The sequence below is a fragment of the Hemitrygon akajei genome, chromosome 3 (assembly GCF_048418815.1).
Source record: "Hemitrygon akajei chromosome 3, sHemAka1.3, whole genome shotgun sequence".
Classification (NCBI taxonomy): Eukaryota; Metazoa; Chordata; class Chondrichthyes; order Myliobatiformes; family Dasyatidae; genus Hemitrygon; species Hemitrygon akajei.
The window spans coordinates 180,791,052-180,809,427 of NC_133126.1; the positions used below are offsets into that span (position 1 = coordinate 180,791,052).

Sequence of the window (18,376 nt, forward strand, 5' to 3'; positions counted from 1 at the left end):
GGCAGAAGAGATTAAGTGCCATTAGCTTAATTAGGTTGGTGTAACGTCACGGGACAAAGGGCATGTACTGCTCTATGTTCTAAGTTATCCTTGACCCCGACGTGCTGCTTAAGAGGATCGGCCAGACAGATTTAGGATGTAAATTTGCATCCTTGGAGGATATAAATAAGCTAAAAGGGTTTTGGAAGTAGTCACCAGGCATGTTTCAGACCTTTATTTAATTACATGATTTTATATATTCCAGTAACCTCAGACACAGTTCAGATCATGTAATTCCACATACTGCATTCCTCTAATGCTGACCAGAATTATATTGTTGATTGAAAGGCAGCTATGAATATTTACACATTATGGAAATGTGGCAATGGTTAGTAAATTTGGGCTTCATTGATTTTCACAAGGCAATTTCCTCCACATTTATATACCGCAAGACTGCATTAAGGCGGCTTCTGTCACTGGCTGCGTGAGTGATGTTCAAAGAGCGTTATTTCAGCAGTAACCTGGGTGCCTTGGTAGCAACGCAGTTAGTGTGACGCTATCACAGCTCGGGGCCTCGGAGATCAGAGTTCAATTCTGACATCATCTGTACATCCTCCCTGTGGAATGCGCGGGTTTTCTACAGGTTCTCCGGTTTCCTCCCGCAGACCAAGACCGTACCAATAAGTAGGTTAATCGGTCATTGTAAAATTGTCCTGTGATTAGGCCGGAGTTGAATTGCGGGTTGTTGAGCAGTGTGGCTGAAGGGCCAGAAGGGCCTATTCCAGGCTTTATCTCTAAATAAATAAAAATCATTACTGACAATTTTCCTCTGTCCTGTTGGTGAAATTCTGTTGCATTAATGTACATATAACTGAAATGCCCAGTTATCTGATTTAACGTTTACATTGAGGGACTCATGGATCTACATGGAGCGCTGTTGCAGGAAAGCAGCATCCATCATGAAAGACCCCCACCACCCTGGCCATATCTCTTCTTGCTGCTGCCATCAGGTAGAAGGTACAGGACTCTCAGGACCCATACCCCCAGGTTCAGGAACAGTTACTACCCCTCAACCATCAGGTTCTTGAACCAGGAGTGATAACTTGACTCAACTTCATTCACCCCACGGCTGAACTGTTCCTAGACAGTTTCAACAACTCTTCGTCTCATGTTCTCAATATTTATTGCTTGCTTGCTTGTTTATCTATCTATTTATTTATTCATTCATTCACTCCTCTTGATATTCCTCTTTTCCATCCTGTTGTCTGTAGTTTTTCATTGAATCTATTGTGTCTTGGATTTACTGTCTATGCCCCCAAATAAACAAATCTCAGGGTTGTACACAGTGACATATATGAACTTTGATAATAAATTTACCTTGAACATTGAATGACTCCCAACTTTCCACAGCTCTGTCAGATTTTCTAGGGTAAAGAGGAATTGACCTCCAAAAGGTATTTTTTTGTAAATAAAATGGTTTGCTCTTCCATGAAGAATTTGACTGCGTAAATGTATCAACTATGAGAATAATGTGCTAATTTTACCAAAGGAAGTTAAAGATTAAAAAATATTTTTTATACTTCTAGGTATCAGTATGAAATAAATGCTTTTAATCATTGCACTCTTTTCTAACATACTGGAGGGGTGATGGCTGGTGGGGACAAGGAAGGTAGGAGAGGCTTCTCCAACAATCTTCAACGTGCCCACCTGTCTCTGGGTGAATGAACTGAAAGGTCATTCAAATACTTTATATCCTGTGGTTTTTTTCATTGATTAGGTTAGTTTAATTTACCGCATATATCAAGATGCAATGAAATTCCTTGTTCGCAAGTAAGCATGGTAATAATAAATACAACAGCAAGCTCCAAACAGTTTCCTTACTGAGTTATTTTCCAAATTACCTCTTAAATTTTGTGAGACTACTTTACCCACAAACTTGATGAACACATTAATATACAGCAACCTTACAAAGCACTGATTTGGATGCACTGAGAGCATCATGTGCCATTCTGGTTGCCAGGACATGGTTATGATGCAGAGAATATTCTCCAGGATGTCGGCTTACTCGGAGAATTTTAATTATGGAGAGAGATGACGTAAACCGCGGTTAGTTTCGCTGAAGTAAAGAAGGCTGGGCGTGACCTGATATAGATCTATAAAATTATAAGAGGCATAGAATTCAGAATGAATACAAAAGAGACTGCTTCTCATATTCCACTAAGGTAGCTTATAGCACAATATATTGATTTTTCCTATTCCTTCTCAGTCCTGATGTAGTCTTGACTTGAAATGTCTACTGTAGCCACCACAGTTGCTGCTGCACTTGCTGAGTTCAAGTGAGTACTTAAAGGCCCAATCAACTGCTAAGTTTAGAGTCAGCTGAAGCCTAATTCACATCATCAGATCCCATCATGTACAAATCTGAATTACGAGTCACGGGTGCTGCCCCACAAGGCTGCAAACCCTCATAATTCTGCAGTGTTGTGAAAACAGCAGTTATTACTCTACATTTATAATAAATATCAGCCATCTTCCTCCCTAACAATTGTACTGATATTCATATGCCTTGAATTATGTCATGATAGAAACCACCTGTGTTCTGCATGATAAGCTGAATGGTCTTCACTTTTTTTTATCACATTTATGTATTTATTGTTATTTACATATTGAGATACAGCGTGGAATAGGCCCTTCCATCCCTTCAAGCTGGGATGCTGTCTGACAGCTTCTGTTTTAACCCTAGACTAATCAGGGAACAATTTACAATGACCAATTAAACTACTAACTGGTATCTCTTGGAGCAGCTGCGGAAAACTCAAGCATTCCATGGGGAGGTCATACAGACTCCTTACGGATGACATTGGAATTGAACTCTGAGCTCCGAGGCCCTGAGCTGTAATAGTGTCGTGCTAACTACGATGCAACTGTAGATTTAAATTTAGACTTAACACTTCAAAGTGCCAGGTATTGTAGAAGACCATAAGACATGGAAGCCATTTGGCCCATTGAGTCGACTCCACCATTCCAGCATGGCTGATTTATCATCCCTCTAAACCCAACTGCCTTCTTCCTGTAACCTTTGATGCCCTTACTAATCAAGAATCTATCAACTTCCGCTTTAAATATACCCATGATTTGGGCTCTACAGCCTTCTGTGGCAATGAATTCCACAGATACACCCCCTTTAGCTAAAGAAATTCCTTCTTATCTCTATTCCAAAGGGATGTCTTTCTACTCTGAGGCTGTGGCCACTGGTCCTAGACTCCCCCACTATATGAAATATCCTGTCCACATCCACTATATTTAGGCCATTCAGTATTTGATAGGTTTCAATGGGATTCTACTTCATTATTCTAAACTCCAGCGTGTATAGGCTCAGTGCCATCGAATTTTCCTCGTGCATTAACACTTTCATTCCCAGAATAATTTCTGTGAACTTCCTCTAGACCCTCTCCAATGCCAGCACATCCTTTTAGGTAAGGGGCCCACAACTGCTTACAGTACTCTAAATGCAGACTGACCAATGCCTTATAAAGTCTTAGCATTACATCCTTGCTGATGTTTGACTCTGTTTCACCAATTAAATCTTCCATTATTTGCCGACTAAAGCAACGAGGAAGATTAAAATATCGAGGTAATTGCAAGAGGCAAACATGAGCTACCTGCCTTTTGATGGCTGGTGGGATTGCTGAAGGAGTCTGTGTGGCTTTTTGCTATGGCCAGAGGGTAAGCATTTCTGTTTGAGTTCTTTCAATACCACAAGGTATCCAAAGGTTGTTCAAAATAAGAGAAAGTCAACATGATTTGAGAGGAACATGTATATTTCAAAAACAAAGGATAAGAACAAATGTAAAAAATCATTGTATTTCAGTCAGAGGAACTTACTATGGAACAATCGTAGTAAGAATTTAAAAACATGCACTACACTTAACCAGTTTAAAAAATTATTTTTAAATTATTTAATGAATAAATATAAAATACTTGACTTAAAATGAATGGGAGTAACGTAAATAAATGATATTTGGAATTGGATTTTGTATTAAAAGATAATGATTTTTTTTGTTTTGACGTGATGATTGATGCCAAATACGTTGTTGTATAAGTAAGAGGGGTAGGTGTAATAAGCTGTAGCTTCAGCCTACACCCTTTTGGTCTATTTTAAAGAATATCTATGTTTTTTGTTCTAATTTTGTCCTATGAAATCATCGTTGTAAATGATGCTTTCTGTTATGTTTGTACTGACTGAAATAAATTAATTTCATTTTTTAGAGTTTTTCTCCATTATGGATTTGGACTATGGACTTTGGACCTTTTTCCAGTCTTATAGTTTCTATATTGTGTGTTTTTGTCCATTCTCACTTGTTGTTTTGTGGGGTGGAATGGGATTTGGAAATCGATGTACTTGTGTTTTTGTTAGTTTTTTGTGTGGGGAGAGGGGGATTTGGGGGCCAACATTCATGTTGCATTTCGTGCAGGGGAGGAGGATTTGGGGAGGTTGATGGCCGTGTTGCCATTCCCCTTTTTTGAGCAGTGGGAGTGTGGATTTGCTGTTTCTCTCTGAACTGCCTTCCATGGCTTTTCTTTGTTTCATGGCTATCTGGAGAAGAAGAATCTCAGAGTTGTATACTGCATACATACTTTGATAATAAATGAATCTTTGATATTCTATTCCGCACAAAATAAATCCTAATATTGCATTTGCCTTCCTTACCACTGACTAAAAAGTAATAAGATACAAAATAAGAGCAAATACTGTTTTTTTTCTGTTTTTCTATGATTCTCAGTCCCTCAAAAGCAGATCTGAAGTGTCTTCCCTGAGTATCCAGCCTCTAATTTCATGGTATGAATTTTGAGGCCTTTTTCTCAAAGGGAATTGGTACAGCAATCTTAAAAGCATTGTTAGCATGTGTACTCCAGATGCCAGTTTACAGGGGATCAAAGCCAGGGGTGATTACAATATACACTGTGCTGCTATTTACACATCACAGTCTATTGACAAGGTCACAGAAAGCAGCAGAATCTAATCTGGTACTCTCATATGTGTTAGTGTGATAAGGTATAGAAAAATGTTGTAACATGCATGAATGTCACAGCAACATTTTTAACTCCACATATTTGTTGATGCAAATAATTCTATTACAACATAACACACTGATTTTTAAGCAGACTTTGACAGTCTCATGTAGGAGGGTAACTGAGACGGAGTACCAGATGGAGGTGAATTGAGAGAGACACAAGTCACACAGTACCAGATGGAAATGAATGATATTATTTTCCGTGGAGAATACTGCATGTGTGCAGGAGGTGATAACAGAGAGACACATGAGTCACACTGCTATAGACAGCAATGTACTGCTCCTTTTCATTTGCTGTATACTCAAGAGTGGGCACCGCAACGCTGTGTCTTAACTGCTCCATCTTCTTTGTGTGCATCTGCCTGCAAAAGGTGACAGAGAATTGATTGTCTCGACTCTTACTGAAAGCAGTATAAATACGTCCCTCTGTCATCTTGCTAAAGCTGCACTCAGGGAATTAAACTTCAGGGAAGATAGATTTTAGACAGTGAGGAAAGGACTCTGCATGCTTTTAACTAGAAATGTGTTTGGTCTACTAATGATGTAACAGAAAAGCAATATTTTTCAGGAGTACACAATCTCTGTGTCTATAATAAATGGTTCTCCAGAGAACATAAGATCCAATACAATCTACCCCCACCCCCGTTCTCCAACGCAAGGCAAACAAATGCATTAATACCTGCATTTGTTTTTAAGTAATCCCTTGATATCATTGAAAAAACCACAACAGAAAACCCTTTGTTTTCCATCAATTTATAATCTAGTGCCAGCATCAAATAAGGAACATAAGTATTTATTAGGAGCAGGAGCAGGAGTGGGTGTTAAGCTCCCATAGCTGACTCTGACCCTCCAGATCCTGGTTTAGCACCACTTCCCTGTCAAATTCCTATAAATCTACCATTCCCCATCACCTAAATCTGTCCCCCTCAGCCTTGAAAATATTCAATGACTCTCTCAGAGAGAGAATTCCAAATCCACTGAAAAAAGATTTCTTACAGAGGATCTACAAGTATTTGGATAGACAGGGAGTTATTAGAGAGAGTCAACATGGCTTTGTGCGTGGTAGGTCATGTTTAACAAATCTATTAGAGTTTTTCAAGGAGGTTACCAGGAAAGTGAATGAAGGGAAGGCAGTGGATGTTGTCTACATGGACTATAGTAAGGCCTTTGATAAGGTCCCACATGGGAGGTTAGTTAGGAAGATTCAGTTGCTAGGTATACATGGTGAGGTAGGAAATTGGATTAGACATTGGCTCAATGGGAGAAGTCAGAGAGTGGTAGTGGAGGATTGCTACTCTGAGTGGAGGCCTGTGACTAGTGGTGTGCCACAGGGATCAGTGCTGTGTCCATTGTTATTTGTCATTTATATCAATGATCTGGATGATAACGTGGTAAAATGGATCAGCAAATTTGCTAATGATACAAAGATTAGAGGTGTAGTGGACAGTGAGGAAGGTTTTCAAAGCTTGCAGAGGGATTTGGACCAGCTGGAAAAATGGGCTGAAAAATGGCAGATGGAGTTTAATACAGACAAGTGTGAGGTATTGCACTTTGGAAGGACAAACCAAGGTAGAATATACAAGGTAAATGGTAGGGTACTGAGGAGTGCAGTAGAACAGAGGGATCTGGGAATACAGATACAAAATTCCCTAAAAGTGGTGTCACAGGTAGATAGGGCCATAAAGAGACCTTTTGGTACATTGGCCTTTATAAATCAAAATATTGAGTATAAGAATTGGAATGTTATGGTGAGGTTGTATGAGGCATTGGTGAGGCCGAATTTGAAGTATTGTGTGCAGTTTTGGTCACCAAATTACAGGAAGGATATTAATAAGGTTGAAAGAGTGCAGAGAAGGTTTACAAGGATGTTGCCAGGACTTGAGAAATTGAGTTACAAAGAAAGGTTGAATAGGTTAGGACTTTATTCCCTGAAGTGTAGAAGAATGAGGGGAGATTTGATAGAGGTATATAAAATTATGATGGGTATAGATAGAATGAATGCAAGCAGGCTTTTCCCACTGAGGCCAGGGGAGAAAAACACCAGAGGACATGGGTTAAGGGTGAAGGGGGAAAAGTTTAAAGGGAACATTAGGGGAGGTTTCTTCACACAGAGTGGTGGGAGTGTGGAATGAGCTGCCAGATGAAGTAGTAAATGCGGGTTCACTTTTAACATTTAAGAAAAACTTGGACAGGTACATGGATGAGAGGTGTATGGAGGGATATGGTCCAGGTGCAGGTCAGTGGGACTAGGCAGAAAAATGGTTTGGCACAGCCAAGAAGGGCCAAAAGGCCTGTTTCTGTGCTATAATGTTCTATGGTTCTCTGATCTCCAGCTTTTACGTTCAGAAACTATGCGCTGAGATTTCCCAACATCCTCGTTATCAAGCCTCCTTACAAATTTCCTTCTCAACTAGATCATTTCAAATAAATAGAGGCAAAACCTTAGGTACAAAACCACACACAGTTTTCCAGGTGCTCAATCTTCTCCTGTAAGGGAAACTTCTCACTGCAGAAATCAACCTAGTGAACTTTCTCCAATTTTAAATGAGGAGATATGGATGTCTGGTGGTTGCTACTCACCCATTCTGATGTGTTAAAGATGCACTGCATATGCAGCTAATGCCTAATTTCCCCAAAACAAAAGATTCACCAGAGTAAGGAAGTTTGGACACAAGTCTACGACATCTGACAGGCAGGTCAGTGACGTGACAGCTGTGAAAAGGTAGGAAAACCTACCTTGAGTGTTGGGAAAATCACAGGTTAGTGAGAATGCAGTGCTTCCAGTCAACACCAAGCCACTGTGAAGCGTGGGCTGAATAACAAGCTACTATCACTGCAGGCAGGACACATATGATTGCAAGAAAAGGCTGAGCAAGGGACCTATGATGAATTATTTAGCAAATATATGGATTGTGTAAAATGAGCCAAAAATAAACTGCTGGCAGAACTCTGTGCGTCAGGCAGCATCCATGGGGGCAAAGGGATGGTCAGTAATTTAGGTCTAGACCCTGGTCACACCCTATCACATCTATTCCTTTTTAATGGCCATCCCTTCTGTCACCTTCTCTTCAACTCAAGATTAACTTGTTTTCCCATTTCCCAAGTGCTGAAGCAGGGGTCTCAGACATGAAATATTATCTCTACGAAGATGCCTGATCTGCTGAATCTGCTTTCACTTCAGATTTACGGCATTTGCAGATTTTCTGATTCATTGGCTGTAATAAACTTGGGCCCCTTTTCCAGAGAGACTGCAAATGAGTGGACGTAGTAGCAGATGGACCAAGGCTTTCTAGTGCATTGAACATAAAATGTTAGCGTGCAAATGCAGCAAGTAATTAAGAAAGCAAATGGCATGTTGGCTGAAAATGAATATAGAGCATAAAACAGTATAAATGCTAGGAAGACCCACCATGTCTGCATTAACTGTGATGTAAATCCACAGTGAACTGAATTGCATGCACAAATGATCCATGTACCTCTATTTCCTACCTACTTCATGGCCTGTCTAAATGTCTCTTCAATGCTGCTGACATATCTGCTTCCACATATCTCCTGACACTCCTCAACACATCCACACCACCCCTCCCACACAAAATATTTGCCTTGCATCCTCTTTGAACTTCCCCCCTCTCATCCTAAACCTCTGGTATTTGTCATTTCCACCAGGAAAACAGACTGTTTAACTTATCAATTCCTCGCTGATCAGTGTTAAAAAAAAGCCAGATTAAATCCACTGTGATTCAATGTTGTAATGGTTCTCTTTCCAATATATTTTAAAATTAGTTTATTAGTTTCTACATAGAAGAATACAGAGTACAAGAAAGTGTATATAAAAGGTCAAAAAAATTACCAATTACATTATATCTATTCATAATAACAATCTCATTGCACTGTATTCATATAAGTTAATCAATAGTTATATAAAACTATACTAATTTATTACAAAAAAAATCTAAACCCTACAAAGACTGAAGCTGTTCATTGAGGAGGAAAGAAGGTAAAATACCTTCTCATATAATAAAAATTAATAATAGCCAACATCTGAGTTTAAACAACGAACTGAAGGTTTTGAAAATAATTCAGAAAAGGCCCCCACAATGTTTGAAAGTCTTGACAAAATTCAGAAATATGTCTGTTCTTAAAAATTCGCACATAAATGAAAACGAAGAATTTTTCTCAGCTTTGACTTTCTCTTTTAATTTTTGGCCATGGATTTCTTCTGACCGTGCAGCTCTATAATGTGGTTTATAAACAGTACCCAGCTGCATTTTCTGTCTCTGTAAACAGAGCTTCATTTACCACTCTGAAGGGGCAATGGAATCACAAAACTGAACCTAAAGACTGATCTAGTACAAGAGGAGGATATTCCAATCAACTGGGCTCATGCTGAGTTCAGATAGCAACAGAATCAGAATCAAAATCAGGTTTAACATCACCGGCATTATCATGAAACTTGTTAGCAAGCCACTTAGAGCAGTTTCGTGATCCCACAGCCTTGATTCTTCTGTTTTAATTTTATGTGTTAATTCCTTTATGTAAGCTACTGTTGTATCTGCTCTTTCTTCCTTTCACAGTGACTTCTAGATCATTACTATTCATTTAAGGATTTTAACACAAATCTCCGATCAGATCCAAAACTTATGCTCATCCCTCTGCTATACAGGGTACTGTTATACCCAGAAAGATGAGCACAATCTCATTCACAAAGACAAAACCTCTCATTGGAAATCTACTGTGTTCTTAAAGCCTCCCAGAATTGTTTTTGTCCAGTAACTAAGCCAGAAAGTGGCAGAAACTTTCAAAATCTGTGGTGAGGCACTGCTTCCCTCTGCTAGCCTACAGGCCACTCTTGGGCAAGGTGTAGCACCTGCTTAGCCCCCCGATTGGGGTCACGGGAGCCAAAGGAGCAGCTAGTGCATATCACAAGTCCTGGCTATGCGACCACAGATGCCAGGCAGACAATCTCGGAAGAGTATTAATGGCTGCGGTCACCCATCTTGTATGGACATTGCACAGAAGAAGGCAATGGCAAAACACTTCTGTAGAAAAATTTGCCAAGAACGATCATGGTTGCCATGATCGCATACATCATACAAGACGGCACATGATGATGATAATAATGATGTTAATGTTCCAGGATAACCATCCAATATCTGACACATTCCAGAATTTTCTGTTTTCATTTCAACATCTGCACTCTTCTGCCTTAATTTCCTGCAGCTGTTTCCTGACTTGTTTCTTTATTTAACATACAAGGCTCAAGTTTTCACTGCAAAGGCAGAATGTTTGATGTTTAAACTCAACGATTCAGGAAAAAGAATAGCTTCTTGCTATCTGCCATCTGATTTCTGAATGGATATTGAACCCACGAACAGCACCTCACTACATTTTTCTAATTTCTGTTCTTTGCACTATTTCTTTAACTGTGTATATTATATATATTAAATATTTAAAGTAAACAAGTAGTGTTATGTATTGCATTGTACTGCTGCTGCAAAGTTAAGAAATTTCCCGACATATGCTGGTGATATTAAACCTGATTCTGATTCTCAAAGAAAGTTTGGGCTGACATTCCAGCACACAGCTGACGGACTGCTGCACACCTGTTAATCTCACTGTCTTCTGACTTCCTGGCGACCACTTCAAGTGAATGCTCATGAAGAGAGAACAGTGCAGCTTAACGATAATTGAAAACAGTGTTCGTGCAACGTCGATGTCACCGGAAACCACAATGCTGCGTCCTGAGTTACAATAGGCCTGACCAGGCAAGGAGATGAGTGAACCAAACAGACTTTTACAATCAGCCAGCACTTTACTAACTTGCCATTTATCTGACAAGCACTCATTTTAAAATCTAGATCTTATTTAATTATTTGAATTGAAATTCCTTTTCACCACAGTGGGATATGAACTCCCACTGTGGATGCACAGTCCAGAAAACTGAATATTAGTAACTTAATCATTATTCTGTCATACCCTCAATTAACAGCACTGTAACAAATTGGCTGCATTACCAAAATGAATGCAAGTGAAATGCACTGCACTGATTGCAATGAAGGTGTTAGAAGTCCTTTAAAAAAAAAATCACATTGAATTCAAAGAATATATATTTTTGCTTAGCTAAGGTTAAGCAAAGCAATTAAAAGTTGTCAGTTGGGTATGGTAAAAAAATAAAATATTTCTTTTAAATGGAGCTCCAGGGAACACACTGTCGAGATGAAGCAGTGTTAATCAGAATTAACAGACATATGGGAGCTATCTTTTTACTTTTCTTACTTCAGTTTTCTTGTCTGGTGACTCCATATACCTACTCAATGGATTGTTTAAAACTAATTTTGGTCATCTAATCTTCACTTTTATTCCTTTATTACTTAGTGCTCTTACATTTATCTTATTAAAAGAGGGTAAAAGAGAGTCGAGGGTAGATATAGGACCAATAAAAAATGATGCTGGAGATATTGTAATGAGAGACGCAGAGGTGGCGGAGGAACTGAATGTGTATTTTGCATCGGTCTTCACAGTGGAAGACAGCTGCAGTATACTGGACATTCAAGAGTATCAGGGAAGTGAAGTTCGTGCAGTGAAAATTACGACTGAGAAGGTTCTCAGGAAGCTTAATGGTCTGAGAGTGGATAAATCTCTTGGTCCTGATGGAATGCACCCTCGGTTTTGAAGGAAGTAGCCGGAGAGATTGCGGAGGCATTAACGATGATCTTTCAAGAATCGATAGGTTCTGGCATTGTACCGGATGACTGGAAAATTGCAAATGTTACTCCACTACTTAAGAGGGGTGGGAGGCAGCAGAAAGGAAACTATAGATCTACTAACCTGACATCAGTGGTTGGGAAGTTGTTGGAATCAATTGTTAGGGATGAGATTATGGAATACCTGGAGGCACATGACAAGTAGGCCAAAGACAGCATGGTTTCCTGAAAGGAAAATCCTGCCTGTCTAACCTACTGCAATTTTTTGAGAAATTTGCAAGCAGGGTGGACAAAGGAGATGTAGTAGATGTGGCGTACATGGAGTTGTAGAAGGCTTTTGACAAAGTGCTGCACATGAGGCTGCTTAGCAAGATGAGAGCCCATGGAATTACAGGAGAGTTACTAGCATGGGTGGAGCATTGGTTGATCGGCAAAAAACAGGGAGTGGGAATAAAGGGATCCTATTCTGGCTGACTGCCGGTTACCAGTGGAGTTCCAGAGGGGTCGGTGTTGTGATCGCTGCTTTTTATGATGTATGTCAACGATTTGGACTATGGGAGTAATGGATTTGTGGCTAAATTTGCCGATGATACAAAGATAGGTGGAGGAACAGGCCGTGTTGAGGAAACCGAGACCTAGATAGTTTAGGGGAATGGGCAAAGAAGTGGCAAATGAAATACAATGTTGGAAAGTGTATGGTCATGCACTTTGGTGGAAGAAGTAAACGGGAAGACTGTTACATAGAGGGGGAGAGAATTCAAAACGCAGAGATGAAAATGGATTTGGGAGTCCTTGTGCAAAATACCCTAAAGGTTAACCTCCAAGTTGAGTCGGTGGTGAAGAAGGCAAATGCAATGTTGGCATTCGTTTCTTGAGGTATCAAATATAAGAGTAGGGATGTGATGTTGAGGCTCTATAAGGCACTCGTGAGACAACACTGGGAGTATTATGTGCACTTTTGGGCTCCTAATTTTAGAAAGGATATGCTGACATTGGAGGGGGTTCAGAGAAGATTCACAAGAATGATTCCACGAATGAAAGGGTTACCGTATGAGGAATGTCTTCTGAATGTTAAAAGGCCTTAACAGATTAGATATGGCAAAGTTATTTCCCATGGTAGGGGAGTCTAGTACAAGAGGGCATGACTTCAGGATTGAAGGATGTCCATTTAGAACAGAGTGCGGAGAAATTAATTTAGTCAGAGGGTAGTAAATCTGTGGAATTTGTTGCCATAAGTGGCTGTGGAGTCCAAGTCATTGGGTGCAGTTAAGGCAGAGATAGATAGGTTCTTGATTAGCCAGGGCATCAAAGGGTATGGGGAGAAGGCAGGGGAATGGGGATGTCTGGAAGAAATGGATCAGTCCATGATTGAATGGTGGACAGACTCATTGGGCTGAATGGCCTACTTCTGCTCCTATATCTTATAGTCTTATGGTCTTATTAACACATTCAAACCCATGGTATTCATTTGTATGCCGGAACCTGCAACATAAATTCGGATTCAAGTGTTTCAGAAGGATTCAATAATCAGAGAATTTCACATTACAAATACCAAGGAAGTTGCAGAAGCTCAAGGCATCCCAAAGGACTGTACAATCAACAAAAGGCCTTTCAAAATGTACGTAGTTACTGTCACAGTGGAGCAAGCATGGCCATTAGTGAACTGCAAGTTCATATCTCACTCCAATCTTTCAGCAATGTGGCTGAGTATTAAATAACTTCTGATGCACCCTACCAAGTGAGTTAAATAAAATCATTAAATCAAAGGATAATAAGAACACAACATGACACTCACACGGATTGATTCTGGAGCTTTTAATAATAACACCAATATTCATTAAGTTCATTAAAACCATAAAACCATAAGACATAGGAGAAGAATTAGGCCATTTGGTCCATCGAGTCTGCTCCGCCACTCAATCATGGGTGATCATTTTCTCCCTTTCATAAGCCCCAACTCTTGGCATTCTCCCCATAACTGTTGATGCCAAGTCCAATCAAGAACCTGCCAATCTCTGCCTTAAATACAGCGAATGACCTGGGCTCCACAGATGCTTGTGGTAAAAAAAATTCCAGCAATTCACCATCCTCTGGCTAATTTCTCTGCATCTCTGTTTTAAATAAATGCCCCTCTACCCTGAGTCTGTGCCCTCTTGTTCTAGACTATTCCACCATGGGAAACATCCTTTCAACATCCACTCTGTCTGGAACTCAGCAGGTCGGGCAGCATCTGTTGAAAGAAGCAGTCAACGTTTCGGGTTGAGACCCTTCGTCAGGACCCAAAATGTTGACTGCTTCAGTCCTGATGAAGGGTCTCGACCCGAAACGTTGACTGCTTCTTTTAACAGATGCTGCCCGACCTGCTGAGTTCATCCAGCTTTTTTGTACGTTTTGATTTGACCACAGCATCAGCAGTGTACTTTGTGTTTACACTCTGTCTAGGTTTTTTGAAAGGTTTCAATGAGATTCTCCCTCATCCTTCTAAATTCCAGTGAGTACAGATGCAGAACTATCAAACATTAATTGTATGATTAACCTTTCATTCCCAGAATCATTCTTGCAAACATCCTCTGAAGCCTCTCCAATGCCAGCACATCTTTTCCTAGATGAAGAGTTCAAAACAGTTCACAATACTGGAGGTGAGGCCTCACCAGTGCCTTATAAAGCCTCAGCATCACATCCGTGCTCTTGTATTCCAGACCTCTTGAAATGAATGCTAACACTGCATTTGCCTTCCTCACCACTGACTCTACCTGCAAATTTTGGGAATGCTGCTGTTATGAGTGATGAACAGACCTGATGGACAATGGGCTACAGAGTTAACCATTCCCCTCCTGAGAACCACGAACTATTACTGTTGCTATGCTGACCATGAGAAAGAGAGACGGAAAAACAACCAAGAACATCGGCGACAGATAAGAGAGAGGGGGATATTCCTGATTAACCGTATTGTGACTCCTTTTTGAATTACTTACTGTTTTGCTGCAAGGACAATAGTTTGCTCATAAACATTCCTCAGTGGACTGAAGGAGTGGCCTTATTTGATGGACACAGTCATTCAGGAGTGATGGATAGCTGAGTCCCCATGAGTAGGGATAAAAGATAGGTCTGGAGAGACACCCTCCAGACACGCCAGTGCACACTGATTGAGTGTTGGAACCCACAAGAAAGGTGGGGGCTTCGAAGACCGAACCAGGAGGTCGGTCTGTAAGGCTATCAGTGTAAAAGCAGGGCCGGTGGGGACTTGTGTGTGTGTCCACTCATGCCAGAGTGACGAGTCCACCACAGAAGAACGGTCTAGCAGAAGGACGGAGAAGTCATAACTGAATGACCACACCGATATGACGGATTAAGAAAGCAAAGAAAGGTTTGCCTGACTGTAGCTGTTACATCTCCCTCGCTCTCTCTCTCCAACGATTACAATACAACAACCATAACTACATCAGCACTCATGAACTGAACTGAACTTTATACTTTTCTATGACAATTTATTTACCCCTAGACATCGATAGAGCTTGTTTATTATTGTTTATTATTATTCCTACACTTTTAGGTTTATTACTGCTAACTGGTTTTATATGTATATTTGCATTATTGATATGGTTTTGCTTATTTTTATTAATAAACACCTTTAGTATAGAACCACCAGACTCCAACGAATTCTTCTTTCTCTGCTGGTTAGAAACCCAGTTATGGGGTACGTAACACTGCACAAGGACTCCCAAGTCCCTTTGCTTCTCAGATTTTTGGTTTTCTCCCCATTTAGAAAATAATCTGCACATTTATTTCTATTATCAAAGTGCATGGCCATGCATTTTCCAACATTGTATTTCATTTGCTACTCTCTTGCCCATTCTCCTAATCTGTCTAAATCCTTCTGCAGCCTACCTGTTTCCTCAACACTACCTGCCCCTCTACCAATCTTCGTATCATCTGCAACTTGGCAACAAAGCCACCTATTCCATCATCTAAAACACTGATACACAGCATAAAAAGAAGCAGTCCCAACACCGACCCCTGTGGAACATCACTAGTCACTGGCAGTTAACCAAAAAAGTATCCTTTTATTCCCACTCACTGCCTCCTACCAATCAACCAATGGTTTAACCATGTCTGTTAACTTGGTAAGCAGCCTCATGTGTGGTACCTTGTTAAAGGCCTTCTGAAAGTCCAAGTATACCATATCCACTGCATCCCCTTTATCTACCCTACTTATAATCTCCTCAAAGAATTCCACCAGGTTCATTAGGCAAGATTTTCCCTGAAGGAAACTATGCTGATTTTGTGCTATCTTGTCCTGTGTCACCAAGTACTCCATAACCTCATCCTTGATTCCAACATCTTCCTAAGTCCCGAGGTCAGGCTAATTGGTCTATAGCTTCCTTTCTGCTGTCTTCCTCCTTTCTTAAAGAATGAGTGACATTTGCAATTTTCCAGTCCTTGCCCCCTGTTATTATTTCACCGGCCTCATTTTCTAGCGGACCTATATCCACTCTCATCTCCCTTTTATTTTTTTACAAACTTAAAAAAACTTTTACGATTCACTTTGATATTGTTTACTAATTTGCTTTCATATTTCACCTTTTCCCTCCTAATGATTCCTTTAGTTGCTCTCTGTAGGGTCTTAAAAGGTTCCCAATCCTCTGTCTTCCCGCTAATTTTTGCTTTGTTGTATGTGCTCTCTTTTGCTTTTACGTTAGCTTTGACTTTTCTTGACAGCCAAGGTTGTACTGTTTTGCCACTTGAGTATTTCTTCAGTTTTGGAATACATCTATCCTACACCTTACTTATTTTTCCCAGAAACTCACGCCATTGCTGCTTTGCTGTCATCCCTGCCAGCATCTCCTTCCAATTAACTTTGGCCAACTCCTCTCTTATACCACTGCAATTTCCTTTATTCCATTGAAATACTGCTACATCACACTTTACTTTCTCTCTATCAAACTTCAAATTGAACTCAATCATATAGTAATCATTGTCTCCTAAGGGTTCTTTTGCCTTAAGGTTCCTAATAATCTCTGGTTCATTACATAACACCCAATCCGGTATAGCTGATCCCATGATAGGGTCAACGATAAACTGCTCTAAAAAGCCATCTCTTAGGCATTCAACAAACTCACACTCTTGAGATCCATTACCAACCTGACTTTTTCAACCGACCTGCATGTTGAAATCTCCCATGACTATCATAACATTGGTCCTTTGACATGCCTTTTCTATTTCCTGTTATAATCTGTGGTCTACATCCCAGCTACTGTTGGGAGGCCTGTATATAACTGCCATCAGGGTCCTTTTACCCTTGCAGTTTCTTACCTCAACCAACAAGGTTTCAAAATCTTCCGATCCCATGTCACATCTTTTTACTGATTTGATGACATTCTTTCCCAGCAGAGCCACACCACCCCCTCTGCCACCTTCCTATCACTCCGATACAACGTGTAGCCTTCGACGTTTAGCTCCCAACTACAACCATCCTTCAGCCGTGATTCAGTGATGGCCACAGCATCATACCTGACAATCTGTAATTGTGGAACAAGATCATCCACCTTATTTCTTATACTCCGTGCGTTGGGAGTAACGTATTTGCTACCCTTTTGATTCTGCACTCCTAATACACTGATACTCAATTATCACTGGCTCAATTATCACCTTCCTGCCCTTCCTGACATTATGACTGCATGCTATCTTTGCTTTTTCACCATCCATCCTATCCTGAGTCTCTTTACTCCGGTTCCCACTCCTCTCCAAATTAGTTTAAACCCTCCCCAACAGCTCTAACAAACCTGCCCATGAGAATATTGCCTCCCACCCAGGTTCAGGTGCAATCCGTCACTTTTGAACAGGTCATACCTCCTCTAGAAGAGATTCTATTGATCCAAGAACCAAAAGCCCTGACCCCTGCACCAGCTTCTCAGCCACGCATTAATCTGCTGAATCATCCTGTTCCTACCCTCACTGGTGTGTGGCACAGGCAGTAATCCAGAAATTATTACCCTGGAGGTTAGGCTTCTTAGCTTTCTGCCTAGCTCTCTAAATTCTCTTTTCAGGACCTCTTTGCTTTTCCTTCCTGTGTCATTGTTACCAATATGTACCAAGACATCTGGCTGCTCTCCTTTCTTCTCCAAAATGTTGTGGATGCAATCTGAGATGTCCCTGACCCTGGCACCTGGGGAGCAACATACCATTTGGGTATCCCATTCATGTCCACAGAATCTTCTGTCTGTTCCCCTGACTATTGAGTCTTCCATCACTACCACTCCCCTCTTCTCCCTTTTTCCCTTCTGCATCACGGACCCATGCTCAGTGCCAGTAACCCATTCTCTGTGGCATTCCCCTGGGAGGTCATCCCCCACAACAGTATCCAAAACGGTATACCTATTGTTGAGGGGAATAGGGGAATGGCCACAGGGGTGCTCTGCACTAACTGCCTATTCATATTTACATTTCTCCTGACAGTCACCCAGCTGCTGTAACTCTGATTGATTACCTCCTCACTCTCCCGTACAAACCGAAGGTCATCCAGCTGCTGCTCCAGATCCCTAACACGGTCTTCAAGGAGCTGCAGCCAGATACATTTCATGCAGATGTAGTTCCCTCCACTTCCTCATCCAGGTCATT

The 18,376-nt window shown here is 40.6% G+C and overlaps 1 protein-coding gene across 3 annotated transcripts in view; it reads right to left on the bottom strand.

Annotated features, from left to right (window-relative positions):
- The window catches only part of LOC140725691 (sodium/hydrogen exchanger 9-like), a 531,897-nt gene that overhangs the window by 157,930 nt on the left and 355,591 nt on the right, over nt 1–18,376 (bottom strand). Inside the window, exon 13 of one of the 3 annotated variants that reach the window (XM_073041520.1) lies at nt 173–773. The exons of 1 other annotated variant lie outside the window; for it this stretch is intronic. In XM_073041520.1, the coding sequence (XP_072897621.1) occupies nt 677–773 (97 nt within the window). In that variant the 3' untranslated portion in view covers nt 173–676. Of the gene's footprint in view, nt 1–172; nt 774–5,108; nt 5,417–18,376 lie in introns of those variants that run through there. One more of the 3 variants, XM_073041519.1, reaches the window with a different exon arrangement.